The sequence below is a fragment of the Phlebotomus papatasi genome, chromosome 3 (assembly GCF_024763615.1).
Source record: "Phlebotomus papatasi isolate M1 chromosome 3, Ppap_2.1, whole genome shotgun sequence".
NCBI lineage: Eukaryota > Metazoa > Arthropoda > Insecta > Diptera > Psychodidae > Phlebotomus > Phlebotomus papatasi.
The window spans coordinates 85,460,061-85,472,394 of record NC_077224.1 but is presented as its reverse complement, the minus strand read 5'-3'; the positions used below and the strand labels follow the sequence as shown (position 1 = coordinate 85,472,394).

At 33.0% G+C, this 12,334-nt stretch overlaps 1 protein-coding gene across 1 annotated transcript in view; it reads left to right on the top strand.

Annotated features, from left to right (window-relative positions):
* Nucleotides 1-12,334, top strand: part of LOC129806153 (unconventional myosin-IXb) — a 79,103-nt gene that overhangs the window by 36,726 nt on the left and 30,043 nt on the right. Inside the window, exons 3-4 of the mRNA XM_055854530.1 lie at nucleotides 1,941-2,049; nucleotides 6,691-6,950. Coding sequence (XP_055710505.1) covers nucleotides 1,941-2,049; nucleotides 6,691-6,950 — 369 coding nt within the window. The remainder of the gene's footprint in view (nucleotides 1-1,940; nucleotides 2,050-6,690; nucleotides 6,951-12,334) is intronic.

Sequence of the window (12,334 nt, the reverse complement as noted above, 5' to 3'; positions counted from 1 at the left end):
AACACCGCGGAATTCAACGCTGGAATTCCAGTAGTTCATACTTGAAATTCCATGGAGAGCTATGATTCCAATGGAATTTCCGGCTCCAAATTCCATGGAAAACTTAGTGGAATTTTTACGTCAAATTCCGCGGTGTTTTGCAATTTGGACGCTAGTTTTCCACTGGAATTTCCGCGGAATTTTGCTATGGGGACTGTACCTCAAAAGAACTTTCGCATCATTTACCGTTTACCGGTTCTAAACCGATTTCAACCGATTGGTAAATAAAAAAAAATGCTACAAAGTAGTTTTAAGAGTAATAAAATTAATTTTCGGTCAAAAATTAGGTACCGGTTATGAACCGAATCATTACCGGTTCGTAACCGATTGAAATTGGTTTTGGCTTCTCAGGAATTCCAAAACTATTCTTAGAGTCCAAATATGATACCATGCGGTTGAGAAAACCTTTGATCTTAAAATCCGTTATTAAAAATGATTCAACTCCTATTTACTGCTTCTGAGTAAAAAATATTCATGTGAAAGATTTCCCTTTTTCATTTCTTATTGGAATAGGATAATATTGTTGCTATTCTAATGAAAGGTGAAAAGGGAGATATTATTCCTGAACATTTCTATTAGTACATGACTGTTCTCATGTGCTTCTGCAATTGGATAATCGACTTTCCATTTGTGTTTGTTCCTGTCACGACAGTTTGGTGCTCTTGAAAGAAAATGAGGTCTGGGAAAAACAGCCGTGAAAGATAATCAATACAAAAAGAGGTCGATAACGCAGAAGCGCATGAACACATTTAATTTTTCACTAGAATAGGACCATTAGGGTGGAGTCTACACTTATGGATGTTATACACACTTATGGAAAACACAAAAATCTTAAGTTTTTCCGTTAAACACATTTCCAAAAATCAAAAAAAAAATTGTTAATTAAATCATAAACTAATAATTTTATAACTTTTCGAAATGTGTTTTACATAAGAACGTAAGATTTTTGCACGCTGTCCATAAGTGTATGACATTCATAAGTGTAGACTTCACCCTATAGTGCTATTTCTGTGAAAGTAAACAAAATTTTTCGCACTTTACTGTTCTCAAGTGCTTCTGCATTATCGACTTGTCTTTGTGCTGGTTCTTGTCACGACTATTTGGTGCTTTTAGATTAGAACACGGCGAAGACTGGGGAAAATAGTCAAAACAGGAATCAACACATAGAAAAGTCCATAATGCAGAAGCATTTGAGAACAGTAAAGTCCTAAATACCATGTTCAATTTTCACTGTAACAGCACCATTACTCAAGTCAGATTTATATGCAAGATATTCTTTTTTAGCAAAGTAAAATGCAAATCTTTAATCACAACTCTAATCACTTTACATTTCAAATTTGAGTTGAAAGTGAAATTGATTGACATCAAACTGAGGAAAAAGTAAGGTAAAGTACTCTTTATTCGACCGGTTCCTCTATTCAACCGGTAGATTTATTTATTCAATTTAATTATATTTGCTATAATATTTTGTGTATGATCTAACATTAATAGGTCAATTATTCTTTAAATAATACGAATCAGTGACAAATTCATAGAAATTGATGAAATTCACCATCAAATATTCAAAAATTGACCCACCGGTCGAATAGAGGAACCCGGTCGAGTAAGGGTACTTTACCTTATATAGGGTGAAAAGAACGTCTATTGACACTTTTAAGAACTCGTGTCTGTACCATTTGGGATATGAAATTTGAACATCTCTGTTTATAAAAAGCGTTATCTTATATTTTACTAGACACATTAAATAATTTCCAACATTTTGACAAAAGTGTCAATAGGGGTTCCCTGTCGGACAGACGTTCCTCCGAGCCTAGTAAAAAATATTTTGATTAAATTGATAGACTCTTCACTTTGCAAATTTACTTTGCATTTTTTTTAATTTTTGTTTAATTATCCTGCAGATCCACGGAATGTCATCCGGGTGTTTGCCACAGGGAAATAGCGGCAGTGTACCAATAGTTTCACCAAGGAATACCTCAATACCACATCCACTGCCTCACCAAATGCCAGGTAAAATATGTACAGAATTAATGACTCCATTTTTCACAACCATCTCGCCCTCACACTCGAATCCTCTGGCATTTCCATAATTTCACGCGAGTTAGAACAAAAAGTCATTCTCTTGTTCATTGTCTTGAACGAGATTGGAAATTTTGAGAGAATGGCGAAGATTTTCTCTGAAAATTCAACCTTTTTGGCGGTTAGGTAATAGGACACATCAATATTTTGTTCTGCATAAAACCACCAATTTTAGTCTTGTATGTTGCACTTTTAATGTACCTCGTGAGACATACTGTTTTCTGCCTTATATTGTGGTCAAGAAGTGCACTTATTATTTTCATACGAAATATATATTGAATGGAGAGGATAAGGAGGTGAAAATCCAGTTTTTCAGAGTGCGCAATTTTGCCAAGAAGGCAGCGACAGAAATTTAATCCAGTTCACTTAACTCGTGCCCATAAACTCTCCAGCCTTCCACTATAAATCACTCGACTATTTTATTGTTGTTTTTGCTGGGCAACACATAGACTTTGGGATACCATTTACAAACTTCATCCAAGTACTGGCGGATATCGGTGCGATTTATTAAATTTTCTTATGTAGCATTGGGGCAAGAGATGGTGGAATATTTAAAGCACGTCGGAGTGTTTTGAGTATCATTGGCGCATTCAAAGTACTTGTAAATATACTTTGTGTGTGGCTCAAAATGCGATATTATGCAATTTGTGTATTTTATGTTGAATAAAATTGGCATTTTCATGTTTTTATCGGCTCAGACGAAACATAATTGATGGTGGAGGACAGTGATGATAAATTACGCGTAAGTCTGCTTACAATTACTTAGGCTTTGCTTTTGGACTTTCATCTGCAATTACCGGGCAATTTCTGATCTCGTAATCTTGCCAGTTTATTGAATGATACGTTTATTGAAAAGGAAAAATATAACAGACACAATTTCAGTAGTCTTAGTACAAAGCCCATTTGTCTGACATAATTGAAATAATTCCATGGCTTTTATTGGAATAAAAGACACTCTTTATTTTACTGGATAAATTCTTGTGAAGGTATCTTAAAGAATAGTAAAAAAAAATGGATAGAAAGATAAGACGACTTAGGAAGTTACGTTATCAATAGGGGTATTCTGTAACGTTATGACAATGTCATATGACAAATTTTCGTGATATATGCAGCAGCAGGGCAATATTAAAGCCCACTGAGCATCGAATGGCCCAGGAAAGAAGTTCTATGAAGCTCTTAAGGTGTCTACACATTGGGAGCAATTTTCGTCAAAAATTGCGTTTTTGACAGAAATTTGACGTTTCCCCCTACAACGCTGCAGGGAATTTCCTTCAAAAAAGAAATTTTTGGCAAAAATTTCTCCCAATGTGTAGAGGCCATTAGTACCGAATTTTTGATTAACTTTTCCGAATTTACCATTTAAATTTTTTAATAATAAGTTTTAATAATAAACGATAACAATAAACGATTAATAATAAATTTCTCCGTGTAAAAAAATTGCATACATTTAGGGGTATTTCAAAAATTTATTTGACAAATCAGTTTCCAAAGGTAGGCAAACATGCATAATTGTATTTAAGTAATCCCGCCAAGTGCATAATCCTACTATTTGTAGTAGTAGGGGAAACTGGGACAAAACTTGTCAAAACGCATATTTAATATTTAATTCTTTCACGAGCTCTGAGAAAACTTAAACGTTTTATAATGAGCATATTCTTATGGGAAATTTACTGCTCTACAACATGCAGAAGACTATTTTCGTCTATCTCGAAAGAAATGTGATTTATGAATCATTTTCTAAAAGTCGATTTTGTGGAAATTCTCAAAATTGCTGGGGAAAACTTTGTCAGTCTTCGGATAATTTCTGACGTTTTACTCTCGCAAACGTTAAAATTAAACGTTAAAAAGGCACTTTTATTTGAAAATCAAAAAAAATATTTTTTTCAAAAACGGGAAATCGAAAAATTTTGATTTTTCAACTGTTTATAAGTATTGTGGAGTACAATATTCCCTGAAAAATTGAACTCAAAATTTTGAGTTTAACTGGTATTTTTCCTTTTTTGAAAATGTTGTTAAAATTTGAATATTTTTTTTAAAAAAATAAGCGCAAAAGTGGAAGCTCGCCTTTTCATGGAATGTAGTACTCAATGTTACTGATCAACAGCAAAAAACTGAAAATTTTTGAGAATGGGGTTTTTGAGAAAAATTATTTTTTAATTTTTTTCAAAAAAGAATTAAAAGACGGTTACAAAAAAACTTGAGCAGATAATACGAAAACAAATATATCGTTTTAAAGAGTATAAAAATAATCTTTCAAATAAAAAAAAGAGTAAGAAAAAATCTCAACCCGTTCGCGAGATAGAGCATTTTGAAATATTTGCCAAAAATCTCAATTGACGAATGAAGCGCGAGACGCCATCTTTGACGCCATGTGTCTCCAGCCAGGAATTTTTTTGGGCGAAAAAAATAGGGGTATATTATTTTATCGTGTACTTTAACATATGTAAAATTCAAAAACATCTAAGACCATGAATCTGCGATTTGCGATTTTCTCGGTCGTCTTGAGATGGATCGGCCCTCTATGATGCGAAGAAAATAATAAAATCAAAGTTTTAAAATGCATTTAAAGTTGAACTATTTCTTAAGCATCCAACTTTTCAAAATTTTCTAAATTAAGAAAAATAATAAAATTTTTGAGGTTTTTTTTTAATGAAAATTAAGAAGTTATTAATGACAATATCTGTGGAGACAAGAAATATATACTTTCATGACTTTTGTATAAGCTCCGCCCATTTGGTAATATTGACACCACCCAAATATATAATTGTGTCTTCTGTCTTGGAAGATCTTTGTAATGCCAAGAAGTGTATAGTTTTTTCTTTTTTTTTTTTTAGAAAATATCTATTATACATTTATAATATTTTGCATTATTGGACAGATTAAGTAAGCTACCGCCAATATAATTTTAGGTCACGCCCACTTCAAGAGATACGACAAACTATTTTTATTATATTTTACAATGCATAATTAATGAGAAATATTGCACATCTTGGATAAGCCACACAAAAGATTGCTTTGGGCGGGGCCAAAAGTACCTATTTCACTCTATTCAGACAAAATTTTGACCCTGCATGGAATCTTCTTCAGTGCATTAAAGTACCAAGGAGAACAATTGTCAAACTCACTAAGAACACTACTTTTCGGCTTCAATTGAATTTCCAACTGGTCATAGATGAGAGGCCGTTAAAGGACAAAAGCAAGCGGTAGTGTTCCTTTTGAGAGTGACAATTGTTTTCTTTGGTACTTTGAAGCCTTGAAGAAGATTCCATTCAGACTTTATCGATAAGAAAAGCTAGAAATCTATTACAGTATCAAACTCCATGACTTAGAGAAATAATAGCCACGCCCTCTATGATATTTAAATAATTTTTTACATAAATTTATTAATGCAAATGTTAAAACAATTAATAACAATATCTTTGGGGAGAGAGGAAAAATATATTATTACAGAATTTCTGAAACTCCACCCATTGTTAATATTGGCTCCACCCTAGTCCCCGGCGAGTGGCCTTCAAAGTTGAAGCCTATTTCTTACTTTCACATACAAATGCGTATAGGAATTTTTCTGCACTCGTGATCGTTATGCTAAATATTTAAAAAGTGAGAGGTTTTTCCGTATTATAAGGTACCTTTCCGTACGGATGGATAAATATACTAAATTTTTGTTTAAATAATTTTTTTCCTTGGAGCACCGTGTGCTGAGTCCGATATCAATTTAGGAATTGGCTTCAAATAGCTCCATATAAGAAGGCCAACTTGCCAGGCGCTTGGCTCCACCCAAATCTGTAAACTGTATCTTTCGTCTTTAAATATTGTTAAAACTAAAAATTAAATTAAAGTGAAGTTAAACATCATTGTAATTTATTATTCATTAAATATGCAACAATTTTAACTCTATAGCTTTGACACGAAAGGGGCGTGGCCTAAAAATACTTCTTGATAGAATTTACTCAGTGACCCCAACTATGCTTCCTGCAAGTTACATAATTAAAAAAAATTGAAAAATATTAATAATGAATTCAGCCCAAGTATTGACTAAATAAATACTCTTCTTTCCGGACTAGAACTATATTAAACAGATCGTTTTCTTTATTTTTGTCTCAATAAATTAAAGTTGTATTTCTTTTAACTGTGTATTAATTTATGTGCAATCCAAATAGGACCCTCCCAGAGAAAGATGTGGGATGGTAGTCTCAAAAGTCACCTTCCTCAAGAAGAAGTAAAAATTTATCAGTTTAGTGGCTTTTATGCAAATTAAGTGGGTCACATATCAAATTAATTAATGGTCACTTTCGGATTGTCGGCGCGATTCTCCTCGGACAATTCATTCAATGTGAATGTCATCATATCTCAATTCGGAGAGATGCCTCTTGCATCCACACCATCATAATCCGATAAGATTTATGCGCAACAGTCGAAATTCACGGGCAGAAAATTTGCAGTTCAAAGAACTCGCTTGTCCGGGGCTTGTTTTAAGACAAGTCCAGCAAGAGAGACAGTTTATATTTAAAAAAAAAAATTGTGTCTCGGCAGTAAAGTATGCTGGTACCAAATGCCTCTCTTCATCCGCAGACATTCCACAGAACACCTCACCAAGACGCGGACTTATCGATGCGCCGTCGCTCAAGATGAACGGATTGGGAGGCGGCGTAACAGGAAGTCCGGGAACGGCAGGAATCTTGCCAGGACTCCATTTGTCCACCAATGCCATCACACCTGCCAAGAAGCTCTCACCCATCGAGATGGAGGATCTCATTCACTTGCCCGGTCCCCTCACTGAGGATGCCGTCATGAAGACTCTCCAGGCGAGATTCGGGGAGAACAAATACTTTGTGAGTATCTTTATAGACTTTCAGACTTTCTAAAGATTCAGACAATATCTAAAGAGCAATTTAATTTATTGGCAAAATCAGTGATCATAAAAAATTTATTGCTAATTTAGAAGAGTTGGAATTGTCTTTTAAACCTTATTAGAAAATCAGAGTTAACCTTTTAGGAAGCGACTAAGCTTATTAAAGGTTTTCCTAAAAAAGTTTATTTGCTATACATTCTAATTTTTTTATTTAGTAACATTAATTTTGTGGGGAAGTGGGGTACCTTTGAAACACCTTAAAAATAGGTCTTTTTCGTTCTATTTTTAAGTGGCACTGAGGCTTATTATTATGTAATTTAACTTTACATTTGGTACCAAAATCGAAAAATCGATTTAAGCATAAGGGGTAATTCATCGAGTAGTACTTGACCTAGTAAGGTTGAGTAACTTAAGAAACAAGTGAGAACATTGGTACTTTCAGGCCAAAAAATCATTAGGGTAAAATGAATTAATTTGGAACCATTTACAATTTGGGACATTTGAGATTTTTTCTCTATTTCAGAGATTCAAAAGGAAGAAAATCTGTTCTTCTCTTCTTAATCATCTTTTTCTTCTATTTCGCGGTATTTGTTTTCTCTTTGTTCATCTGAAACAGTGAGAAAATCTCAAGTGTTCCAAATTGTAAATAGTTCCAAATTACCTCATTGTACCCTAAGTAACTTTTGGGAACACTTGAAAACTCATGGCAATGCTTTAGAAACACAAGGAATACTAAAAGACTGAAACGGTCTTCAAACTAGAGGTTTAGCTCAGTCCCTGAAGATTTCAAAATCCTAAATAACCAGCAATTTTATTACTTTTATGACCTAATAGGTCATTCCCCAAGCAGCAATTTTTTCTTAAAATAGTCTTGTAGAATTTCCTAAGTGAGACACTATAGAACTAAAAATCTTTTTATTTGCTTATAACGCTCTTACTTCTATCACTGAGATTACTATAAGTAAAGTGGCGCACTCTTAAGGATCTTAAGAGCTGCTATAGGAATTTCAACAGAAAATTTTCACTTTAAGTCTTTTAAAAGTGCACTAGAAGACTTGTCTAATACTTTGTTCTATAAGGCAGCTATTTTGCTTCTCGGGTCGTCTTTAATAATCCAATCCCAAGCTACATTTTTCCAAAAAGATTGTAATTGACAAAAAAAATTTAAGCAGTTAAGCCATGTGGCTAAGGTTTAGGTCTGAAGCCCATATAAGGAATCCAATAAACCCAGTAAGAATTCTTATAAACCTGTCAGAAATACTTGACATTTAACTTTAAAACTCTTGGAAACGCTTTAAATCCCGAGGACCCCCAAATATCCACGAAAAATGCTACAGACACTTGTGGAATACTTAGGAACAGTTTTGATAATTGAGAACCTGATAAACCCTTAAAAATTTATAGATAATTATTTTTCAAAAAATCTTAGGGAATCTCTGTGGACACAGAAACTACGCAAGGGCTACTATGGGGAGCTCATTGAATATTTGAGAACCCTTGGGAACACTTAGTAATTTAAAAAGAAACACGGAGAAGTCTTGAGAAACCTATTGAGCAGATTTGGGAACTCAAGACAAATTATTAGAAATTTAAGACACTTTTACAAACAATTAGAAACTTATATATAATTATTGTTTTGAAAAATCCGACTGATTTGAGTAAGTGTGAAATTGTTGTACAAAAATTTTTATTTTGAAAAGAAAATAAAGAAGAATCTCTTTCTACTCCAGCCAGTGATGAAAGCTTGGAGACCGAGCCGAAAGCTTTGGAAAGGATTGTCGTTTTTCCAAGAGTGACTCGGTTTCACCGGCGATTTCCGGTTCCCTTCTAGTATATATAATTATTTACAAAAAAAATCATAGGGAGTCTCTGAGACCATAGAAACTACACAGGGATTACTATGGGGAGCTCATTGAATATTTGAGAACAGTTGGGAACACTTAGCAATTTGAGAAATACACGGAGAACTTTTGGTTACCTTTGAAAACTATTATGGGAAATTTAGGGAAATCCTTATAAACCTATTGAGCAGATTTGGGAACTCAGGACAATTTATAAAAAAAAAATTAAAACACTATTTAAACCTGTCAGAAACTCAATTTTTTAAAAAAAAATATTGGGAATCTCTGCGGACACAGAAACCTCTCGGGGATAACTATGAGGAACTCATTAAGCATTTGAACACAGTTGGGAACAGTTAGTAATTTGAAAACTCACGGAGAACTCTTCGTAACTTTCAGAAACTACAATGAGACATTTAGTGGAAATCCTTATATAGAATAAATAATTTTGGCTTACTACACGAGTTAATGAAAGTTATTATTTTGAGTAAATTACTATCCGCGACAATAACGTTCTTAGTGTTAATTCATCGAACTCAGGATGTACTAAGTATTCTAGTAAATATTCTTAAGGTAAATTGGGTCGTAAAATTTATTTTAAAATCATTAAATTTTAAAATGTAAAAAGATGTTTTCATAGGTTTTCTCATACTCAAAAAACTTATAATTCTTTAGTATATCATCCCAAAAAATGCGTTCACCTTGAATTTGATGCAATTTTCAGGAGCTGAAGAGAGAATATGAGAAAATTTGTGAATGATCCCCAAAGTATCAATTGGAATCTTCTGGCAATTGCATTTGTGAATGCCAAGAAGTTGAAGTTGGGGCCTGAAAAAAAAGCTCCCTGACGAGATGGGAGAAAAATAAATCAACATGATTGAATTAAATGAAACTGATATTTTAAAAGTACCGCACAAAAATTGCGTGTTTCAACCATATTATTTTCCATCTTTTGCCATCGTTTCTTCGCCTCGCACAAAATTTTCTTTTCCTGTTTTTCGAGACGCAAAGTTTAAGAAAGTTAAAAAGTTACACACAAGAAAAAAATAAGAGTTAACCTTCCTGTCTTCTTTTTCATGAATCAAATATGATTAAGGAAGATGGGGAGGGCTGGCCCGAAGAGTCGATTGAGGCGGAAAAAAAGAAGTTAACTGACGGTGCAAAAGGCCAAATTTGGTTTTACTGAATAATTTTGTAATAACTACCATCACCCTATATGGACAGACAAATTTATTTTGGCCCAGGGAATGCTTTTTTTTTTTTTGAGCATGGTATCAGCATCACACGTGAAATTTTGCTGCTTCCTGAATTTCTTTATTTTCCCCGGGAGAATGCTTGAGTACATTTTGCTGGGCATGAACTAATTATTCCCTCGTGGTGGCAATAAAAGATCACCAAAGAAGTACTTTTCAACTTGGCACAAATATTCGACCAAGGGGGAGATATCTAAACAGAGATTAATGTTGTGAAGTTACTTTTGCAGCGATTGTGTTTGACTTATCGCGGTAATTTACAATATCCATAAAAAATTTGAATTTTTAATAATTCAATAATTAAATTTTGCAAAAGATAATAATAAAAAACCAGGGAATTAACAGAAATTGATGTGTTATCAGAGAGGGAAACTCCGTCCGGATGCGATAAAACTGTTCAAACAAGATCAAAAACTACCTCTTCTTCAAGAACAATATGACACATCTACCACCTACATTACATTAAAATTTTAATGTGATTCACATTAATTGTCGCTTGTGAGCGTCCAAATATGTTATTTGTGTCTTTGAGTCACTTAATATTTGGGGTTTTTCTTTTTATTGATAAATAAGTGGACTTGGCCTGCAAAAATAAGTTTAAATTTACCTAAAGCATAAATATTTTTCACATTAAAAAATTAAAGAGAAAATCGCATTAATTTTTCGCATTAATGCTATAAATCAATTTATATCAAATTTTGCAGGCCAAGTCTACCTTTTTATCAACAAATAGATCAAATTTTGAATATAAAATGGTTCAAACACACAAATTACACATTTGGACTCTCACCAGCGACAATTAATGTGAGTCATATTAAAATTTTAATGTGCAAGTGTGATAACATAGTTAGAATGCTAATCTTATAGTCTTCATCCAGTAATGCTTCCAGATCGGTGCAAGGAATAGTTTTTGGTCTTTTTGTTGTATGTCTCTCTAACAAAATGACGTGCTTTACTTGATTTTTTTTTAAAGTTCAATTGTGCAAGAGGCACCAGTTAAATATTTGTAACTTTAACAAATATTTTATTGAATTTCTATAACTATTCTGCAATGAAAGTAAATACTTTGAATTTAAATATTAATTACAGTGCTGTACTTTTTAACAAGATTCTGTATTTTTTTAGAAATTTGTAATTTTAATAAAACATTAATAGAGCATTAAAAATAATTATATAAATGTTTGTTTTAACAAAATATTCATCGACTGATCATTAGACAGTCGCGAAATTCAAGAAATATTCATGATGGAAATTAACGGATTATCACAAAATTTCTAGATATTACCCCCTTGTCTGCACCGTATGTAAATCACTTCTTAAACCAGTTAATAAAAATAAATAAATAAGGCCTAAACAGCGAAATAAAAAAATGTACATTGAACATTGGGAAGAAAAACCCCGCGGGGGATATCAAAATTTTGCTTCTCATTTCTCTTAAGCCTCTGGAGCTTTTTTTTATGTTGTCCACCCAACAGTCCGAACTACTTCTTTCCCAAAAAATCTTTGCATAGACTCTCAAGAGGCTGTGTTAACTTCTAAATCCGTCAGCTTTGAGGCATTATTTTTTTTTTCACAGTCTCTCTTTGGCTTTTCATTTCTTTCACAATCTCTCTTTTTACCAATAGACAAGACCCCTCAAGTTAATCTTGCAATAACGAGCTTTTTCCGTTACTTCACAAGCTTCAACCGCAATATTGGGCCGTGTTATTTTAGTAAGAAACGCGTGTACACTTTATTGGTTTTACCACTTTGAGGCCTTTTGACAAATACTGAGCAAAAAAAAATTATTTATCTTTTTACTTCTTTCACAGACCAAAGAAATTTGAATTAAACTATCAAATGGCTTGTTGAATAAAATGATTTTCTGTGAGAATTTGGCAGAGGCTGGATAAGTGCCTATGAGTACCAAGAGGCTATTCATTGAAGCCAAATTGATGCTGTCTATTTACAGAATATTCCAGATAGTATTTATTTACAAATAAAAAAAACTAAAATTATTGATTTTGCGAGATTTATGCAATTTAGAGAATTCCAGGAACCCTTTATCGATTAATTTGTATTGAATCCCACTTATTTTCTGCCCAATACCACAGTTTTCTTAACATTTAGTCAAAATTTGGTATTGCTCTAATATATGGGATTAATTTAATTATTATTTTAGAGGATTCTGGCGTGAATCCTAAGCAAATACAAGATTGAAGATTGAAATGAACTTTATAATTTTAGAACTGTTTTGTAGAATTTTATTGAATTAAATTTAGAACACTATC